This window comes from Erythrolamprus reginae, chromosome 1 (assembly GCF_031021105.1).
Source record: "Erythrolamprus reginae isolate rEryReg1 chromosome 1, rEryReg1.hap1, whole genome shotgun sequence".
In the NCBI taxonomy this organism is placed as follows: domain Eukaryota; kingdom Metazoa; phylum Chordata; class Lepidosauria; order Squamata; family Dipsadidae; genus Erythrolamprus; species Erythrolamprus reginae.
The window spans coordinates 34,675,326-34,695,728 of NC_091950.1; the positions used below are offsets into that span (position 1 = coordinate 34,675,326).

At 39.4% G+C, this 20,403-nt stretch overlaps 1 protein-coding gene across 3 annotated transcripts in view; it reads right to left on the reverse strand.

The window, feature by feature from the left end:
• Nucleotides 1-20,403, reverse strand: part of MAP4K5 (mitogen-activated protein kinase kinase kinase kinase 5) — a 129,498-nt gene that overhangs the window by 79,958 nt on the left and 29,137 nt on the right. For all 3 annotated transcript variants that reach the window (XM_070749142.1, XM_070749136.1, XM_070749128.1), the window contains exon 3: nucleotides 1,485-1,542. In XM_070749142.1, coding sequence (XP_070605243.1) covers nucleotides 1,485-1,542 — 58 coding nt within the window. The remainder of the gene's footprint in view (nucleotides 1-1,484; nucleotides 1,543-20,403) is intronic.

The following is a 20,403-nucleotide window of genomic DNA, read 5'->3' on the forward strand; positions in this document are numbered from 1 at the left end:
GCTGTGAGCCGACCCGAGTCCTTGGAGAGGGGCAGCATACAAATCCAATTAAATGAGTAAGTAAGTAAGTAAGTGCAATATTCTTACTAAGTGATTTTACCCAAGTAATCGGAAAAGAAAAAGTGTGAGTAAGAAATGTAATGAATGTCTAAAAATAGGATTTCAATGCACTCAAGGTTGACTCATTCCATTCATTAAAAACAATTTTACTAGAAAGTTTGTGCTTAGATATTAATAATTAAAATGATAAATTTTGGGCTTACGCTTTTGATACAGATTTTGGTTTTAAAAGCTCTTTACAATCGGAAGAGATGGAACGACATACACAAATACAACTGCTGTGAAAAAATTGTTATTCATTAAAAAAGTAAACTCTCATGTCTAAAAGGAAAAATGGAGAGGAGTGGTCACTGCACTTCCTGTTTGTTTATTTAGTAGTCCATTTCTTCTTGAAAATTGAGAAACGTTAATCCAGGGTCTTAACTCATATTAAGATCCAGATGTTGTGTCCCAAAAAAGGAAACAAGCTGAAATTGTTAACAGTGTTGTGTATTACACTGGAAACACAACTGATTTCCTTCCTTTTAAAAATGTGAATGCAATAGACTGCAACTAGTAAGCCTGTTTCAAAAAAAATAATCAATCCAATTCAGCCATAATAGGTAGACAACGTAGAAGATAATGATAAACAAAAATAGGAGGAAAATGAGGTTTAGAAACATAGAAAACAGAGAAGATTAACGGCAGAAAAAGACCTCATGGTCCATCTAGTCTGCCTATATACTATTTCCTGTGTTTTATCTTAGGAAGTATGTATGTTTATCCCAGGCATATTTAAATTCAGTTACTGTGGATTTACCAACCATGTCTGCTAGAAGTTTGTTCCAAGCATCTACTACTCTTTGAGTAAAATAATATTCTCACGTTGCTTCTGATCTTTCCCCCAACTAACTTCAGATTGTGTCCCCTTGTTCTTGTGTTCACTTTCCTATTAAAAACACTTCCCTCCTGAACCTTATTTAACCCGTTAACATATTTAAATGTTTCGATCATGTCCCCCCTTTTCCCTCTGTCCTCCAGACTATACAGATTGAGTTCATGAAGTCTTTCGTGATACGTTTTATGCTTAAGACCTTCCACCATTTTTGTAGCCCATCTTTGGACCTGTTCAATTTTATCAATATCTTTTTGTAGGTTTACTCTCTTTTAGCCAGCATTCCAGCCTAATACTTTCCCCAAAATGTAGCACATATCAAACGTTAGACCTAAAAGGGAGGAGGGGCACATCTAATTCCTGTTGAAGCATCCTTGAAGTTTTGGTATCTGACCTTTGTTTAAAGACTGGCTCTTATCCAGCGTTATTGCTGAAAGAAATAAACTGGGGGGGGGGGGGGATAACGTCGGGTTCTTTGCTATAAGAATTTGATGAGCAGTGTGATTAAGAAAACTGATTCAGTACTATTAGAAAACAGAGAAAAGCTTACCTTGTTCTAGTTTGATAATTTTAACTGCAGCCAACTCGCCATTGTGCTCATTTCTGGCCTAGAGAAACAAATATGAGAATGAGATGGAAGCCAAGGACAGGGATAGGTTTTTCTCGTGCAAGCCATGTGATATAGAAAGCAAACATAATTCTTTCCTATTGATACAGGTATGCTGAAATATTTGACAGTTAAATTAGAAACATAGAAACATAGAAGTTTGATGGCAGAAAAAGACCTCATGGTCCATCTAGTCTGCCCTTATACTATTTTCTGTATTTTATCTTAGGATGGATATACGTTTATCCCAGGCATGTTTAAATTCAGTTACTGTGGATTTATCTACCATGTCTGCTGGAAGTTTGTTCCAAGGATCTACTACTCTTTCAGTAAAATAATATTTTCTCATGTTGCTTTTGATCTTTCCCCCAACTAACTTCAGATTGTGTCCCCTTGTTCTTGTGTTCACTTTCCTATTAAAAACACTTCCCTCCTGGACCTTATTTAACCCTTTAACATATTTAAATGTTTCGATCATTTCCCCCTTTTCCTTCTGTCCTCCAGACTATACAGATTGAGTTCATGAAGTCTTTCCTGATACGTTTTATGCTTAAGACCTTCCACCATTCTTGTAGCCCGTCTTTGGACCCGTTCAATTTTGTCAATATCTTTTTGTAGGTGAGGTCTCCAGAACTGAACAAAGTATTCCAAATGTGGTCTCACCAGCACTCTATATAGCGGGATAGTTTTATAGTTATAGTTACCCATAATGGTTTGCTATAATATTGCTCTGGATATAACCTGACTTGTTGGCTGTATAAACTACTCACTGTATGGTTTAATGTTATGGGTGAACCAGACCATTATGGCTTGATCAATAACCGTAATTTAAAATCCTAGCTTAGTTTTCCATATTTGATACTTTTTGTGGTAGCTGCAATATTTTGGATTTTTGTCACGTGGACCTTTTATAAATCACGACCACCTGCACATTACTGACAGATGTTTACTCATTTATAAGCTTTATAAATCACACCAGAGAACTGTATGTAATATGTCAATGTCCTGATCATAAGATGATGTAGAAAAAGAAAAGATAAGTCTCAGAAAAAAAATTCTAGTCAATTATTTTTTTTTAAATAGAGCTTTTAACAGAATAACAAAATAAGAGTTGGAAGGGACCTTAGAAATATTCTAGTCCAGTGATGGTGAACCTATGGCACGGGTGCCACAGGTGGCATGTGGAGCCATATCTGCTGGCACGTAATCTGTTGCCCTAGCTGAGTTCCAACGTGCATGTGTGTGCCAGCCAGCTGATTTTTGCCTCGCACAGAGGCTCCGGGAGGGTGTTTTTGGCTCCCAGAGAGCCTCCAGGGGAATGAAGGAGGGTGTTTTTACTCCCCCCAGTTCCAGGGAAGCCTTTGGAGTCTGGGGAGGGCAAAACACGAGCCTACTGGGCCCACCAAAAGTTGGGAAACAGGCCGTTTCTGGCCTCTAGAGGGCCTCCAAGGGGAGGGGAAAGCTGTTTTCACCCTCCCCAGGCATTGAATTATGGGTGTAGGCACTCACACATGCGCGATAGCTTGCACACATGCTCTTTTGGCACGAGGAAAAAAAGGTTCGCCATCACTGTTCTAGTCCAACCCTCTGTTTAAGCAGGAGATCTTATATCAGTGATGGTGAATCTTTTTTGGTTCACGTGCCAAAAGTGTGTGTGTGCGTTCATATGCCCACACCAATTCCCTCCCCCCCCACATGTGCACAATTCCTCCATCCCTATCCCCATCCCTGCATATGTGCACAGGCCTCACTGAAGTCTGGGAGGGTGAAAAAACAGCCAAACGGGCAAACCAGAAGTTCAGAAAAATGGATTTCTGGTTTGCCCGTTGTGTGGTTTTTCACACTCCAGGGATTCAGGAATCTTCCCTGAAGCCTCTGGAGGATGAAGCGGCCTTCCCCAAGGCTGAAGATCAGCTGGCTAGTGCGCAGATGCGCACTGGAACTGACATAGGGCAATGCCTCGCGTGCCCTCCGACATGGCTCCAAGTGCCACCTTATAAGGCCACCATCACGGCCTTATACATAGAAACATAGAAGATTGACGGCAGTAAAAGACCTCATGGTCCACCTAGTCCACCCTTATACTATTTCCTGTATTTTATCTTAGGATGGATTTATCCCAGGCATGTTTAAATTCAGTTACTATGGATTTACCAACCACGCCTGCTGGAAGTTGGTTCAGAGCATCTACTACTCTTTCAGTAAAATAATATTTTCTCATGTTGCTTCTGAGCTTTTCTCCAACTAACCTCAGATTGTGCCCCCTTGTTCTTGTGTTCACTTTCCTATTTTAAAAAAAGGGTGTCAAATTCATGGCCCGTGACCCAGTTGTGAAATGTCACACCACGTGACTGATGTGTTGTTGTGAGTTTGACACCTCTGCCCATGCACCCCTTTTTCTAAAGGCTTGGGTGGCTTTCTGCTCTCAGGCAGTACTCACACTGGCTGTGGCTATTTAAACAGTTATGCAAGAGCTCCTAAATCTTCTTCCTGGGATTAGCAGCATGAAGATAAGGCTCACTTGCGCTACCCCGCAATTGCTGCCTCGCTGGTCACTTACTGATTGGGGGGACATGAAAGCTCTTCAAGTCCAGGCTCTGTGGAAACTTTTGCATCTCATTTGGAAACCAAGGATCTAGATCAGTGTTTCCCAACCTTGGCAACTTGAAGATATTTGGACTTCAACTCCCAGAATTCTGGGAGTTGAAGTCCAAATATCTTCAAGCTGCCAAGGTTGGGAAACACTGATCTAGAGTATGGCAGAAGAATGGAGAGGCACACACAGCAAGATGCTTGAAGTCTAGTGTGAAGTTTCTAGTCTGTATTGATTTGAGGAGCCATATCATCTGCTGGCATTGGTCCATTGTGATTCATTTAGTCCATGGTCAACACAGCCATCTACTGGGACATTTTGGAGCACTTCATGCTTTCTTCTGCAGCCAAGCTTTATGGGGATGCTGACTTCAATTTTCCAGCAGGACTTGGCAACCTGGTTCAATGGCCGTGGGATTACTGTGCTTGATTGGCCAGCAAACTCACCTGACCTGAACCCCATAGAGAATCTATGGGGCATTGCCAAGAAAAAGATGAGAGACATGAGACCGAACAATGCAGAAGAGCTGAAGGCCACTGTTGAAGAATCCTGGTCTTCCATAACACCTTGGCAGTGCCACAGGCTGATAACTTCCATGCCGCACCGCATTGAGGCGGTAATTGCTGCAGAAGGGGCCCAAACCATGCATGCTTATAGTTTTCAGAGGTCCAATATTGTTCTATGTACAATCCTTGTTTTATTGATTGCATGTAATATTCTAATTTTCTGAGATGGTGGATTTGGGGTTTTCATGAGCTGTACCCCATAATCATCACAATTATGACAAATCGCGGCTGGAACTATCTTGCCTTGTATGTAATGAGTGTCTCTTATATATTACGTTTCACCTTTTAAGTTGCATTACTGAAATAAATGAACTTTTGCACGATATTCTAATTTTTCGAGTTTCACCTGTATGTTCATGTTCCACGCTACTGTAAAATTTCCCAATAAGTGCTGACAGCCTTGGTATTCTCAATGCTACCAATAAAAGGGCAAAGGTGTTTTTCTCACCTTCCTGCGCTTGTCTTTCTTCTGCTTTATCCTAACCTTCTGGGTCACACAAGTCCCCGTTCTGCTCTTCCTCCCTGAGAGCATAATGGGGTAAAAGGACTAGGAGAGTCACCCTAAATCCAGGAAGACAGCTGCTTCCTTCTTTGGCTGCAGGAAGACATCTGTGCCAAAGCAGGGTACATTCAGTCCTCTCTGCATGTGATAAAGCAGAATTTTGAAAAATAAAAATGTGATTCAAAAAACCCCCAAACCCTCCACCAGCTCTTATAAAGGATTGTGGGGACATTGTTCCACAGCTATTGGTATTTGGAAGCTTTGAGTGGTGACTGAAATTTCTAGCTTTCAAATATCCCACTTAGAAACATAGAAACATAGAAGACTGACGGCAGAAAAAGACCTCATGGTCCATCTAGTCTGCCCTTATACTATTTTCTGTATTTTATCTTAGGATGGATATATGTTTATCCCAGGCATGTTTAAATTCAGTTACTGTGGATTTATCTACCACGTCTGCTGGAAGTTTGTTCCAAGGATTTACTACTCTTTCAATAAAATAATATTTTCTCATGTTGCTTTTGATCTTTCCCCCAACTAACTTCAGATTGTGCCCCCTTGTTCTTGTGTTCACTTTCCTATTAAAAACACTTCCCTCCTGAACCTTATTGAACCCTTTAACATATTTAAATGTTTCGATCATGTCCCCCTTTTCCTTCTGTCCTCCAGACTATACAGATTGAGTTCATGAAGTCTTTCCTGATAGGTTTTATGCTTAAGACCTTCCACCATTCTTGTAGCCCGTCTTTGGACCCTTTCAATTTTGTCAATATCTTTTTGTAGGTGAGGTCTCCAGAACTGAACATAGTATTCCAAATGTGGTCTCACCAGCACTCTATATAGCGGGATCATAATCTCCCTCTTCCTGCTTGTTATACCTCTAGCTATGCAGCCAAGCATCCTACTTGCTTTTCCTACCACCTGACTGATATCATTTCTCCACAAATCTGCAGAAAACCATAGAACTACCAGAAGTGCACATGGAAGATTTTGAGGAAACTAAAGTAGCAGCTCCAAGCAGGTAGCAGACCTTAGAACATACAGGTTACTCTTGTTGCCTTGTTACTCCTAGTTCAGCACCGGCAGAGTTAAGACTCTGTTAAGATTACACTAACTGGACTGGGCTGTTTATTCTATCCCTGGTAACAGCAGCAACAACAATGAAAACTTGCCTCCCCTTTCTTTCATGTAACCTACAAACCTGAACACTAAATGCATCAGGTAGCTATTGTGGCCTTGCAAAGTCCCTTACTTTTTCCTCCTGTGTACAGCAGGAAGGTGAAGCAGGTTGATGAAGGCCCTTAGCAAATTGCTAATGCTTAATAATAAGCTAAATGTTTATGCAGGGGAACTGTGGGGAAACTATAATAACCATATCAGGCAGGAAATTAACATTTTAGTCCACCGCTCTTTTCCCTTACTAGTAAGCAATTCCATGCAGATCCAAACACATAAACCTTAGACAACGGATTAAATTAAACACAACTGGCACCAAGAACAATAAGTTTTGCTAAGGGCAAGGAATATTGAACAAAGCACTAAATCTTGCTTTGCTTGTTCTTATTATGTGGTTTTTTTAAAGTTTTTATGTTTCAAAAATTCATCTTAATACCCATAGCAATTTTTAAAAATATAAATGCATATTAAGAATAAACAACAAACCTAAATTATATGCAATAGCCTTCTATAGCCAGATGATCCATCAATCAGTTTATTACTGGTCTCCGGTCTAAGAACTACTAATAAATATAGAATTTATTACTGCCCAGTAAAAATCTCAATAAATATTCAATTGAAAATTCTAGTATAAAATAACCATAGCCCTATAACTAGATGTTCTTCAAAACAGTTTTCCTATAATTCCAAACTAGCAAACCCGAGTACTAATCACAAGTCCTGCCACTGGTTTAGGGAATATAATATTTACTTATTGCATGCATGTGTTGAATTCATCGCCTTTGAATTCAGCTTGACACCTGGTGAAATATCCATGCAGTATGCAGTTATCTTAATAGCAGTAGGAAAATGGCTTGTATCCCTCTTTTCTATGATGTTTCCAACTTCTTAGTCTAGCCTGCAGCCCTGGTATTCCTTGGGAGTCTATTATACAAACACAAACAAAGCCTGAACCTGATTAACCTCTGAGACAAGAAGAGGTTAGCCAAGTGTTATCACATGCATTGGCATTTTGTCTATTGCCCAATAAGAATTAAAACATTACTTTCAGAAGCTAAAATATCTAAATAAGAAATTAAAAAGTCCCTGTGAAATTACACCTCAGCATAAATACAAAGCTAAGTCTCAGTAAATCCAGAATTACAATACAGATTCTGAAAAATGGCAAGATTTACTTAAAAGCTGAACTGGAGGTTTACATGGATGGAAATAAGTTGACTTACTTGATTGAAACAGCCTTCTTAAACTTAATTCTCTCTTGTATGTTGATGAAAAATCACCCACTATAACCAGGTAGTATGTAACTATGCTAAAAAAAAATAGCAGTATAGTATAGTACTGTATGGTATGGTATCAAAATTATTTCAACATATACAAGAAAAAAGTCAAGGAAACTTCAAAATATATTTCAATTTGGTTTTGTAGTGGGGGAAAAAATCTACCAATCTGAACCAAGTTCACGGAAGGTAAAAAGGCAAGATCGGAACCATCTGCAAGACACTTGAGAAATATAAATAAATGCATTCATAAGCCATCTTCTGGGATGACTTGTATACATGTCTACATCTAAGCCACAATATTATTATTATTATTATTATTATTATTATTATTATTATTATTATTATTATTATTATTGGCAATACAACACAGCAAACAAGATCACTATGCTGGATTTCATATTTCATCACCAGTCAGGTGTTTCCCAAGCACCTAGGACTGTGTGATGTAGCGGCGAATTATGTGTGCCGATCCCAGTAAAGTGGCCTTTTGCAATTGACAGATAGAGATTTTGTCAATTCCGATGGTTTTCAAATGTCCGCTGAGATCCTTTGGCACTGCACCCAGCGTGCCAAGGACCACTGGGACCACTTTCACTGGCTTATGCCAGAGTCGTTGCAGCTCGATTTTCAGATCTTTGTATTTCACTAATTTTTCTATCTGCTTTTCTTCAATTCTGCTGTCTCCTATTATTACTATTATTGTTGTTATTATTGTTGTTGTTGTTGTTATTATTATTATTATTATTATTTAGATTTATATGCAGCCCCTCTCCGAAGAGGATTCTATCAACCTAATTTAGGATAGAATGATACAAGCTTTGTTATGACGTCTGTTAAAATAATCAAGAACTTAAAATATATCTAATTTAATGCACACCAAAAGCTTCTTATTATTTATACCTGTAAGCATGATGTGGGGCACCATGCTAGGAAAGGTTGCACTGTTAGACTGAGGCAATGGCTGTCTAAAGCTGGCCCAGAGAGTAGCTTTTTTGTGTCTGGCCAGTCTCAATCCAGGCATTACTGCCTGTCAACCTCTCAGTCTTCCGGTCTGCTAATTTTCTTATCTGCACATTGTTTTTTTCCCCTATTGCTCCATAAGGCTGCCTTTAAAGACACTCAGCAGAGACCGCTGGTGAAGAATATGGAAGCTAGACAGCTAACCAGGAAATCATGTTTGTGCTAAATTGGTACAGTGTTCCCTCGATTTCCGCGGGGGATGCGTTCCAAGACTGCCCGCGAAAGTCGAATTTCCGCGAAGTAGAGATGCGGAAATAAATACACTATTTTTGGCTATGAACAGTATCACAAGCCTTCCCTTAACACTTTAAACCCCGAAATTGCAATTTTCCATTCCCTTAGCAACCATTTAGATTATTACACACCATGTTTATTTATTAAAGTTTATTAAAAATATATTTATTAAAGGCAGACGAAAGTTTGGCGATGACATATGACATCATCAGGCGGGAAAAATCATGGTATAGGGGAAAAACCCGCAAAGTATTTTTTAATTAATATTTTTGAAAAACAGTGGTATAGACATTTCGTGAAGTTCGAACCCGCGAAAATCGAGGGAACACTGTACTCCTATCTTAGTTGCCACAGTGGCAAACATAGGCATCTGGGCTTAATTCAAAGCACTGATAATTGTCTATTAAGTCCTAAACAGAGATGCACAAGGAAATAGCAGCCTCCACCACACCAAGAAGGATTCTGCCTGCCTGCACCAAACATCTGGAGAACACACTACCTGGGCAGTCCTTGGCTTGTTCTTTTTTGGGAAGGCCTCTAAAACCATTTAAAAGCCTCAGTGGGCTTTAGGATCTTAAGCTATTCAGGAGTTGGTGAGCTCTTATTGTTAGGATTTGTTCCATAGACAGCCAGATTTTTAGACTGGATTTGGCATTTTTATCCCCCTAGGAAGTCCTTCCCTCCACCAGGGATAGACAGATATATGTTGTTGTTTAATAATATTAAAGATACTGTCACAGGATGTGAGCTGTTCCAAGTAAAGCTGCCTTGTGCAACTGACCAGTGGTGAGTTTGTTAAATGCTGATGGTGTACAAGTGGTGCTCTAAATTGGTGGTCTTTAAACTTGGCAGCTTTAAGACTTGTGGACTTCAACTCCCAGAATTCTCCAGCCAGGTGGAGAATTCTGGGAGTTGAAGTCCCCAAGTCTTAAGGTTGCCAAGTTTGAAGAGCTCTGCTCTAAATGTTTTGGGATTGCAGCCAAGGTGCCTAACTCTATTGATGTTATCATTGTTTACTTTTATCACAGTTGTTACAATAATTACTATTTCCGGGCACAATTCAAAGTGTTGGTTATGTCCTATAAAGCCCTACATGGCAAAGGACCAGATTATCTCCGAGACCGCCTTCTGCCGCACGAATCCCAGCGACCGGTGAGGTCCCACAGAGTTGGCCTCCTTAGGGTCCCGTCGACCAAACAATGTCAGTTGGCAGGACCTAGGGGTAGAACCTTCTCTGTGGGAGCCCCGGCCCTCTGGAATCAACTCCCCCCAGAGATTTGCACTGCCCCCTCCCTCCTTGCCTTCCAAAAGAGCTTAAAAACTCATCTTTGCCACCAGGCTTGGGACTTTTAGATCTTCCCCTGACCACTGAATTCCTTAAGTATGACTGCTGAATGTTTGGTTAATAAGTTAATTGTTTGGTTAATATTTTTAAAATTGTTTTTAAATTGTAGTATTAATTGGATTACATTATTGTTCTGTTTTTATATAAGCTGTGAGCCGCCCCAAGTCCTCGGAGAGGAGCGGCATACAAATCCAATAAAATAAAATAAATAAATATTCCTATTATCACTATATTTTAAAATATGTTTTAATTTTTTCACATTTTACATATCGTAACATTTCTTTTGAGCAGATCTACAAACTTACTTACTTATTGGATTTATACGCCACCCCTGTCTGAGGACTCAGGGCAGCTTATAACATATAAAAGAGAAAACAATAAAATATAGTAGCCTAATTCCCATTAATTTAAAACTAAATAGTGTAATCTATAATTCCTAGTTTTATTAAAAATCAATCATATCCACTCAGACTACAACAATACGTAACATTCATCGGCCAGGGGGCTAGAGTCTGATCGCTCCAAGCCTGGCGACATAGATGAATCTGGAGACTCTTGCAGAAGGAGAGGAGGGGGGGGCAGTACGAATCTCCATGGGGGAGCTGATTCCAGAGCCCGCACAGAGAAGGCTCTTCCCCTAGGCCCTGCCAAGCAACAATGTCTAGGTGACAGGACCTGGAGAAGGCCGACTCTGTGGACCTAACCGGTTGCTGGGACTCATGCAGCAGAAGGTGGTCCTGCAAGTAATCTGGCCTGATGCCATTATTGTTATATTTATACAATTTATACATAACTTTACCGCACTTTCTAATTCTATATTTTCATCCCACATTTTCTCTTCCATTTTCTATCATTGATCCATTTACCACTAGCATCACATTCATCACTATCTTTATCGTATCAATTTTACTGTATTGTAAATTGATGGGAGGGAATTCTTCTACATCAGCCTGATACACACACACACACACACACACACAGAGAGAGCTGGCACAAACATCACTTATTTATTTTATTTATTTATTCTTTGTCCAATACACAATACATATGGAAGAGAATAGACATTGGGTAGTATATATAAAGATAATATGTAATATAGAAGAGAAAGTATATGAGCAGAAGAAAATATATATGATATATGACATAAAGGAAAGACAATTGGACAGGGGACGTTAGGCACACCAGTGCACTTATGTACGCCCCTTACTGGCCTCTTAGGAACTTGGAGAGGTCAATCATGGATAGCCTAAGGGAGAAATGTTGGGGGTTGGGGGTTGACACTATTGAGTCCGGTAAAGAGTTCCACGCTTCGACAACTCGATTGTTAAAGTCATGTTTTTTACAGTCAAGTTTAGAGCGGTTAATATTAAGTTTGAATTTGTTGCGTGCTCTTGTGTTGTTGCGGTTGAAGCTGAAGTAGTCGTTGACCGGAAGGACGTTGCAGCATATGATCTTGTGGGCAATACTTAAATCGTGTTTTAGGCGCCATAGTTCTAAGCTTTCAAGACCCAGGATAGTTAGTCTATTTTCGTAGGGTATTCTGTTTCAAGTGGAGCAGTGAAGGGCTCTTCTGGTGAAATATCTTTGGACGTTTTCGAGGGTGTTGATATCCGAGATGTGGTATGGGTTCCAGACAGATGAGCTGTATTCGAGAATGGGTCTGGCATAAGTTTTGTAGGCTCTTGTGAGTAGTGTGAGATTGCCGGAGCAGAAGCTACGTAGGATCAGGTTAACAACTCTGGAAGCCTTTTTGGCGATATTGTTGCAGTGGGCTTTAGTACTTAGGTCATTTGATATTAGTATACCAAGGTCTTTTACTGAGTGTGGATTGACTGTGAGAATTTGTTTATTCAGTTCATATACTCACTTACTTGAGTATACATACCATACCCTGGTCACAGCCACCTTCAAATCAATTTGCAAGATAAAATTATCTAGTATCCCTGCCTGGTAATTTATTGCAGGTCCAAGCTATTAAGCAAACAGGAAGCTGGTTTGAGCTGCTAGAGGGAGGGGAGAAAAGGGGAACCCAGCAGCCTTTTGTACCGTTCACAGCCTTTTCATTTTCCACACTGCTCGCGGCAATTATGGATTCTGTACAGTTACCCAGCTGGAGCGAAGGGAGAGAAAGCGGTGACAGGCTCCATTCTCGGAAAGGGCATTTGGGAAAACATTGCCTAAACAGAGACTACACAGACTTCGGGCCGTTAAAACAGATCTGCCTCTCAGAACTGGCCTTGGCCCTCCTTTGCAAGACAAGACAAAACAAACTCCTCAAAGACAAGGGAAGTGGGGGGAGTGGAGAGAGAAAGAGAGAAAGAAAGAAAAACAAGATACATTTGTGCATATAATACACCAACCAGAAATTATCTTTCAATGTTACTAGAAACCTAAAGACATAAAGATATACAAGCTTCTTGATTAAAAGAAGAGAGGAGGAGTCGATATAGCTAAATGGACTTTGACTGGAACAGAACGATGACTGCTTGTTGCTAGCATCGCATCCAAGACTCACCTAGCTCCTGAATACCTTCCTGTCTAAGAAGGACACAATATGCATCCCAAGTAGAGTTATGGAGTCTCTCATTACCAACAGAGCATGTTCTAGTCATATATGACCGCTCAAAGAATTTCAGTTGGAAGTGAAGAATTATTTGTACTTTATCATGAGAGCTACCTGGAGGAATGACTAATGCTTGTAACACAGGTCTACAAAAATATTTTTTATAATCATCCCAGTTGAACTTGTACTTTTCTGAATCATTTTATGTTCTGATTTCAAAAATGTATACAGTTTTCCTGTACCAGGTATAGCTTCCATGGAGCAGCATCATTATTATACAATATAGGAAATATACTGGCGACATTAAGAAGATAGTAATTCCCACATACAGTGGTACCTTTACCTAAGAACGCCTCTACTTACAAACTTTTCTAGATAAGAACCGGTGTTCAAGATTTTTTTGCCTCTTCTTAAGAAACGTTTTCCACTTGCAAACCTGAGCCTCCGAAACTGTAACCAGAAAAGGCAGGGAGAAACCTCCATGGGACCTCTCTAGGAAACTCCTGGGAGGAAACTGGGTGGGAAAAGGCGGGGAGAAGCCTCTGTGGGGCCTCTCTAGGAATCTCCTGGGAGGAAACAGGGCCTCCACCCTCCCTCTGGTTTCCCCAATTGCACACTATTTGCTTTTAGATTGATTCCTAGGGGGGAAATTGCTTCTTCTTACAAACTTTTCTACTTAAGAACCTGGTCACGGAACGAATTAAATTCATAAGTAGAGGTATGACTATACATTGAAAATGTAGAGAAATGTAATAACAAAAATGCTTCTATATCAGAAACTTTATGTGATCGAGCAAAACTAAGCATATTTTGGAATCAGCACATCAAACTCCATAAAACAGACATATTACTTTGCTGATGATTTTTTGGAGTTGACAAGTGTAATGTGACCCAAGGAAGGATTAAAGCTCATCCCTCTGAGAACAGTGGTCCGGACTATAATCTGGGATCCAAGGTAAAAGATTGAGCCAAGGGGCTAACCTGTGTGACACTGGTAGGAGAATCCCATATAAAAAGCTGTAATTCTTATAGTATGACCATAAATTAGAAGAGGACATTGATGTTTAGCTAGCGCCTAAAAATGTTGATGTATGCAGCTGTTGGAAAGCCTTTAAGTGCAAAGCTCCAACCCCTTGGATGGACCCACCTAACCAAAAACAAACACTGAAGATAGTCCTCAGCTCATGACCACAATTGATCCCAGGATTTATGTTTCTAATTGAGAAATTTGTTAAGTGAGTTTTGTTAAGTGAGTTTTACGACTTTTCTTACCACATGTGTTTGAATTTAAAAGTGAATCACTGAAGTTGCTAAATTAGTAACACAGTTGTTAAGCGAATGAGGCTTCGCCATTCGCTTTGCTGGTCGGAAGGTCACAAAAGGTGATCACACGAGCCCAGGACACTGCAACCGTCATAAAAATGAATCAGCTGTCAAACATCTCAATGAAAATCACATAATCATGCTCCAAGGTTATAAGTGTGGTAAATGTAAGTCACTTTTTTCAGTGCCGCTGTAACTTTGAACGGTCATTAAATGAATTGTTGTAGGTCGAAGACTACCTGTAATCTCTTTGAAATGACACAATTTGACAGAAATAGAAAATGCCTGGATGGAGCAATTTGTGTCAGCATCTAATGGTTGGGAAAGTAATTACTATATTATCTCGAAAATGAAACACAGAGATGGATGGGGGGAGGAACTACATGGGAGAAGGGGGGGAGAGAGAGACACCCACAGAAAGAAAAGGGTTCTAACATTATGCATGTAGATCCCTAGCTTATTGAGCCAAAGTTGCCACTAATATGAATGCCATCTTTCATGAATGGGAATGGAAGCTGTTGATTCAACAGAAGTCAACATCAGCATGGAGAGAATTGGGGAATGGCTCCAATTGTGGGCTGGTGAAAATATTAATAAGTCACAGTGACTCATGTCTTCCATTAAATGATTTATGAGATTAGAAAAAAGGGGCATATGTGTTCACTAGAAAAAATACTAATGAGGGAAAGAAAAGCCTATCGCTTGCCTATCTTCTAGAAGAATCCTATAAAGAAACAGGCTTGTTTTGGATTTTACATTTTATGATACACATGAGACATAACAACATATGCTTGAAGATACTCTTCATGCATCCCCCTTTGAATAAAATTACATAACGTGTGTATGTATGTTAAATCATGTCACAGTAATAAACTGGACACATAACACATGTTGTGTGATCAGTTACAAATCTAGTAGCCACATTAGCACAATATAGGAAGATGGGTTAGCTTTAGCATGGCTAAATTGTTTTGTGCGTTAGCATGTTATGCTAATCTATCTGAAATATTTTTAAGGTTCTGTATATCATTTTAATACAAAAATGGATTAATTCAGGAGCTGAGTTAAATGTATTGTGTAAGGATAGCAAGCTAAAGGGCTCTGGACTGACAATCACCATCTCAAAAAAACAACAACCCCAAAAAGTTAGACCAAAGATATTTTTTGTGGCATGTTATCTTTGGTACAGGATTAAATATCACTTATGACAATAGAGGTTAATATACAGTGTTTATCGCAATAGAAGGAAACAGGAATCAAATTCTTAAACTTCTGCAGGTTTCCAAAACTCCCCAAACAGGTTTGTCTACTTGAGCAAAGCAGAAGAAACAACAATAATAAGTATAAAAGTTTCAGGGTGGTGCAAATACCACCAGAAGATATTTTTTTTAGATATCTGTATCTGTTTTTCTGCCTGCCTAAGAATCTCTCTGAAAACGGCTTCAGTAAAATAGAGTCACAAAATACCAATGAATACTTAAAATATAATCAAATCATAACACATGAATAACATTAATTGTAAATGTATTAAGCAGAACCGGAATATAGAAAATTTAGCTTTGAAGCTTGGCAAAAGTAAATTGAATCAGCCTTGTGGGAAGAGGTTTAAGAACAGAACATGATCTGCTTCTGAGAATGATCAACAATCTATCTGGCAGCTCTAGGAGTACAGAAGCTTCAACGTGTCTAGACAAAATAAATGGTTCCTTTCACATTATTTCTATAACATGACATTTCCCCCACCTTCAGCTATTATGCCTTGCATATTTATAGAAGGCATAGAAAGTCTTTAAGGAAGAAAGGCCTTCTACAATCTTCCACAGCTCCTTCCATATCTAATTAAGTGTTGCACCTCATGGTTCTTGACAAATGTATCTTTTCTTTTATGCACACTGAGAGCATAGTCACCCAAATTCCTTGGGTGTCCAGTCATTCTTGGCCAATAAAGAATTCTATTCTATTCCATTCCATTCCATTCCATCCTATTCTAACTAGTGCAATATTGCCTAATATAAGAACAGGTGGAATGGTGCTACCACACTTCATTTGTGTATGGACATTTCCATATCTGCCTAACAGACTGCAGGCTACTTAGCACTGCTCTACCTGACCTTCTGAAATGTAAAGATACATGCATTGTACGGAAATTTGATTTGCCAACCTGCAGAATTTAATTTTTTTTATTTATTTATTTATTAGAGTTGGAAGGGCCCTTGCAGGTCATCTGGTCCAACTCCCCCGCTCATGCAGGAGTTCCTATACCATTTGAGACTGATGGCAGTCCAATCTCCTCTCAAGTGTTGGGGCTTTCACAATCTCTGCTGGCAAGCTGTTCCACTGGTTGATCACTCACCGTCAGAAAGTATTTCCTCACTTCCAGGCTGAATTTCTCCTTGGTCAGCTTCCGTCCATTATTCTGTTTGACTTTCTGGTGCCTTGGAAAGCAGCCTGGGACATCCTCTCTGTTGCAGACCTTCAGGTATTGGAACAATGCTCTCATGTCACCCCTGGTCCTTCTCTTCACCAGACTGGCCAAGCTCAGTTCCTGCAACTGCTCTCCGTATGTTTTATTTTCTGGACCCTTTATCATCCTGGTTGCTCTCTTCTGCACTTTCTCTAGAGTTTCAATGTCTTTCTTGTAGTGTGGTGACCAAAATTGGATGCAGTACTCTAGGTATGTTCTGACCAAGGCTTTATAGAGTGGTACTAGTACCTCTTTGATAGATAGATATATAGATTTTTTATTGGCCAAGTGTGATTGGACACACAAGGAATTTGTCTTGGTGCATATGCTCTCAGCGTACATAAAATAAAATATACATTTGTCAAGAATCATGTGGTACAACACTTAATGATTGTCATAGGGGTCAAATAAGCAATGAAGAAACAATATTAATAAAAATCTTAGGATATAAGCAACAAGTTACAGTCATACAGTCAACATGGGAGGAAATGGGTGATAGGAATGATGAGAAAAACTAGTAGAATAGAAGTGCAGATTTAGTAGAAAGTCTGACAGTGTTGAGGGAATTGTTTGTTTAGTAGAGTGATGGCGTTCGGAAAAAAACTGTTCTTGTGTCTAGTTGTCTTGGTGTGCAGTGCTCTGTAGCGACGTTTTGAGGGTAGGAGTTGAAACAATTTGTGTCCCCGCCCTCTTTTTGACTCGTGCAGTATACAGGTCCTCAATGGAAGGCAGGTTGGCAGAGACTGTTTTTTCTGCAGTTCTGATTATCCTCTGGAGTCTGTGTCGGTCTTGTTGGGTTGCAGCACCAAACCAGACGGTTATAGAGGTACAGATGACAGACTCAATTATTCCTCTGTAGAACTGTATCAGCAGCTCCTTGGGCAGTTTGAGCTTCCTGAGCTGGCGCTATTTATGCAGCTCAGGACTGTGTTGGCCTTTTTTGCCTGCTGCTGCACACTGCTGGCTCATATTTCGTTGGTTGTCTACCAAGACTCCAAGATCCCTCTCACTGCTATTGAGTGTGGTTTCGCCCAGTTTGTATTTTTGATTCTTCTTACCTAGGGGTAGGATTTGACTTTTCTCCATGTTGAATTTCCTTTTATTGGTTTGGGCCTAGTGTTCAAGTCTGTCAAGGTCCCTCTGGATTCTGAGTCTGTCCTCTGGGGTGTTTGCTATTCCTGCCAGCTTGGTATCACCTGCAAACGTGGTTAGTTCTTCTGCTATAGCAATAACAATAGTGTTTAGACTTATATACCACTTCACAGTGCTTTACAGCCCCTTCTAAGCTGTTTACAGAATCAGCACATTGCCCTTGACAATCCAGGTCCACATTTTACCCACCTCGGAAGGATGGAAGGCTGAGTCAACCTTGAGCTGGTGGTGAGATTTGAACTGCTGAACTACAGCTAGCAGTTAGCTGAAGTAAGTTGCAATGCTGCACTCTAATCACTGCGCCACCTTGGCTCTTTTCTCCTATTCCCACATTTTAGGTCATTTATGAAGATATTAAAGAGGACTGGGCCTAGGACGGAACCTGGTGGTACCCCACTGCTTACTTCTCTCCGTGTGGAATGTGGACTCCCAAGTTGCAGTTCTTTGCTCTCCTATGCAATTTCAACTTTTGTAAGACCGATCCAGAATGTGCTGTAAAACTGAGGGAGAGAAAGTGACACACCTGCTAGATTGAACAGGGAAGAAGACCAGGAAGGAAAAGGAAAGCTGCACAAATATCAACTGATTTCAGGCATCACATTTCAAGGTGACTGGAAGTCTTCTGAAATCAACCAAATAGAGCAGTTGTAACAAAAGCGACAACTTGAACCCTTAACGTCTGAATCCTAGAAAATCCATTTCATTAATCTACCAGAAAACTAAGGGCTGCGATACAATCCAGTCAGCAAGCTAGTTTGTACATGACCTTCAAACATACACATATACATATATATATTTCTACATTTCAATTTAACTTATTTTCTATCAAAACATTTTCCTTTCCACTTTAATTTCATACCTTTTTTTGTCCATGTTCATTTTCTATCCAACTGTGTGTGAACCCATAGTAGTTTATCAAACTTTTAGCAATGGACAAACCTAGCCAATTGTGATTCATTTAACAAATGTGGATAAGCAAACCATAGCTTAGTGCAAAGGAAGTGAAACAGTTCTTCATGGCAGAAACCTGAACTGGTTTGGGTTATAGGTAATAAATGTGGTTGTTTTCATGGCAGTATTGTAGCTACAACAAGAAGTAATTTTTCTATTTGCTTATGAATATAATACCCATTATTGTATGTTCAATGCACACTTGGGCAGCACTAAAATGCATTCAAACCCTGTTGCCCAGTTACTTAAGCCACTATTCTACAGCATGAAAAATGTTAGAAGAAATTAAAATTTCTCTGTAAAATCCTAAAATCTAGAACTAGACATTAACTTAGAACATCATAACAATTCAATCTAGTTAGAGGTCAGGTTCCTCTAGCTATGCCCAGGAGCAGAGATGAAAAATGAAAGGGAAGGGGGTGGGGAGAAGCACATATAAAACTTGTCGGCCAGTTCCATGATCACAAAACTAAGACGAAAGCAATACTTTTTCCAACCCACAAAACCCAAAAAGCTATGAGGAGAAAAGTTGACAGCTTTATTATTATTAGCTTACACAACAGAAGGAATATTGTGCAATGGACAACACATTCAATCTTTTTGGCATTTGTTTATTATCTAGATGACTAATTGAGTTTCTGAGAAATTCATATTATCCAGCAAACCAAGGGTAACTGCTCAACTGCACGTGAAGTTCCAGCTTCCTGGGTCAATTTGATTCTCTCCCCGGGCAAAATGTATAGACAAATGATGACATTCTAAAATCTCTATACTGAATGAAGATCTAACTCTTTACATTAAACAAAATTTGGTCACCGTGCTTCAAGAAGAACTAAAAACTATTACTAAAGTCTACTAAAGTACCTGGCAGCACATCCCATACTCCATTATCCTCATTATTATTATCATTATTAGTCGATCTGAGTCCACTTTGGGTTGAGTGGCATATAAATAAATAAATAAAAAATAAGTAAATAAGTAAGTAAGTAAGTAAGTAAGTAAGTAAGTAAGTAAGTAAGTAAATAAATAAATAAATAAATAAATAAAACCACACACAAACACACACACACACACAAAACCAAATAAATAAATCCTGGGTGCAGAAAAGGTACTCAATGCATCTTAATATCTAAACCAATTTTTTTTAAAAGAATCTTTTTATTCTATATTTAGACTAAGGATGCCATTTTGAACTTTAAAAGAGCTGGATATTAAAGCATCAATGCTGTTCGAGTTCATTAAAGTGACTGACATACATTGCAGCAAAAATGTCCTAATTTCACATAGAAAATTGATGAGCTTTGAACTGACAGCGATGAGGCAAGCCATCCTGGGGCTATAATTTAATTGATGTGTCAATCTCTCCTGCAACAACTTTGAAAAAAACAGAAATTCTGCCACGGAGATGATTAGGAAACAGGGGAGAGGTCAGTTACCAAAATATTTTACTTATTTATATCCCTCCACATGTTTGTGTATACAGAAATACACTCAGAGACAGACAGACAAACAGGAGTAATAAAAATATAAACAGGTAAGTATTGCACAGTTCAGATATCTTTCTCATGCATGCATACAAGACCCTTCACCAGGAATCATATGGGTGGCCCTTCCACATGAGGAGTCTGCAGAAGCCTGAAAACAGCTCTGGAGCTTTGTGGTCCTAGCAGAAATAAAGACTGAATTATTTCTG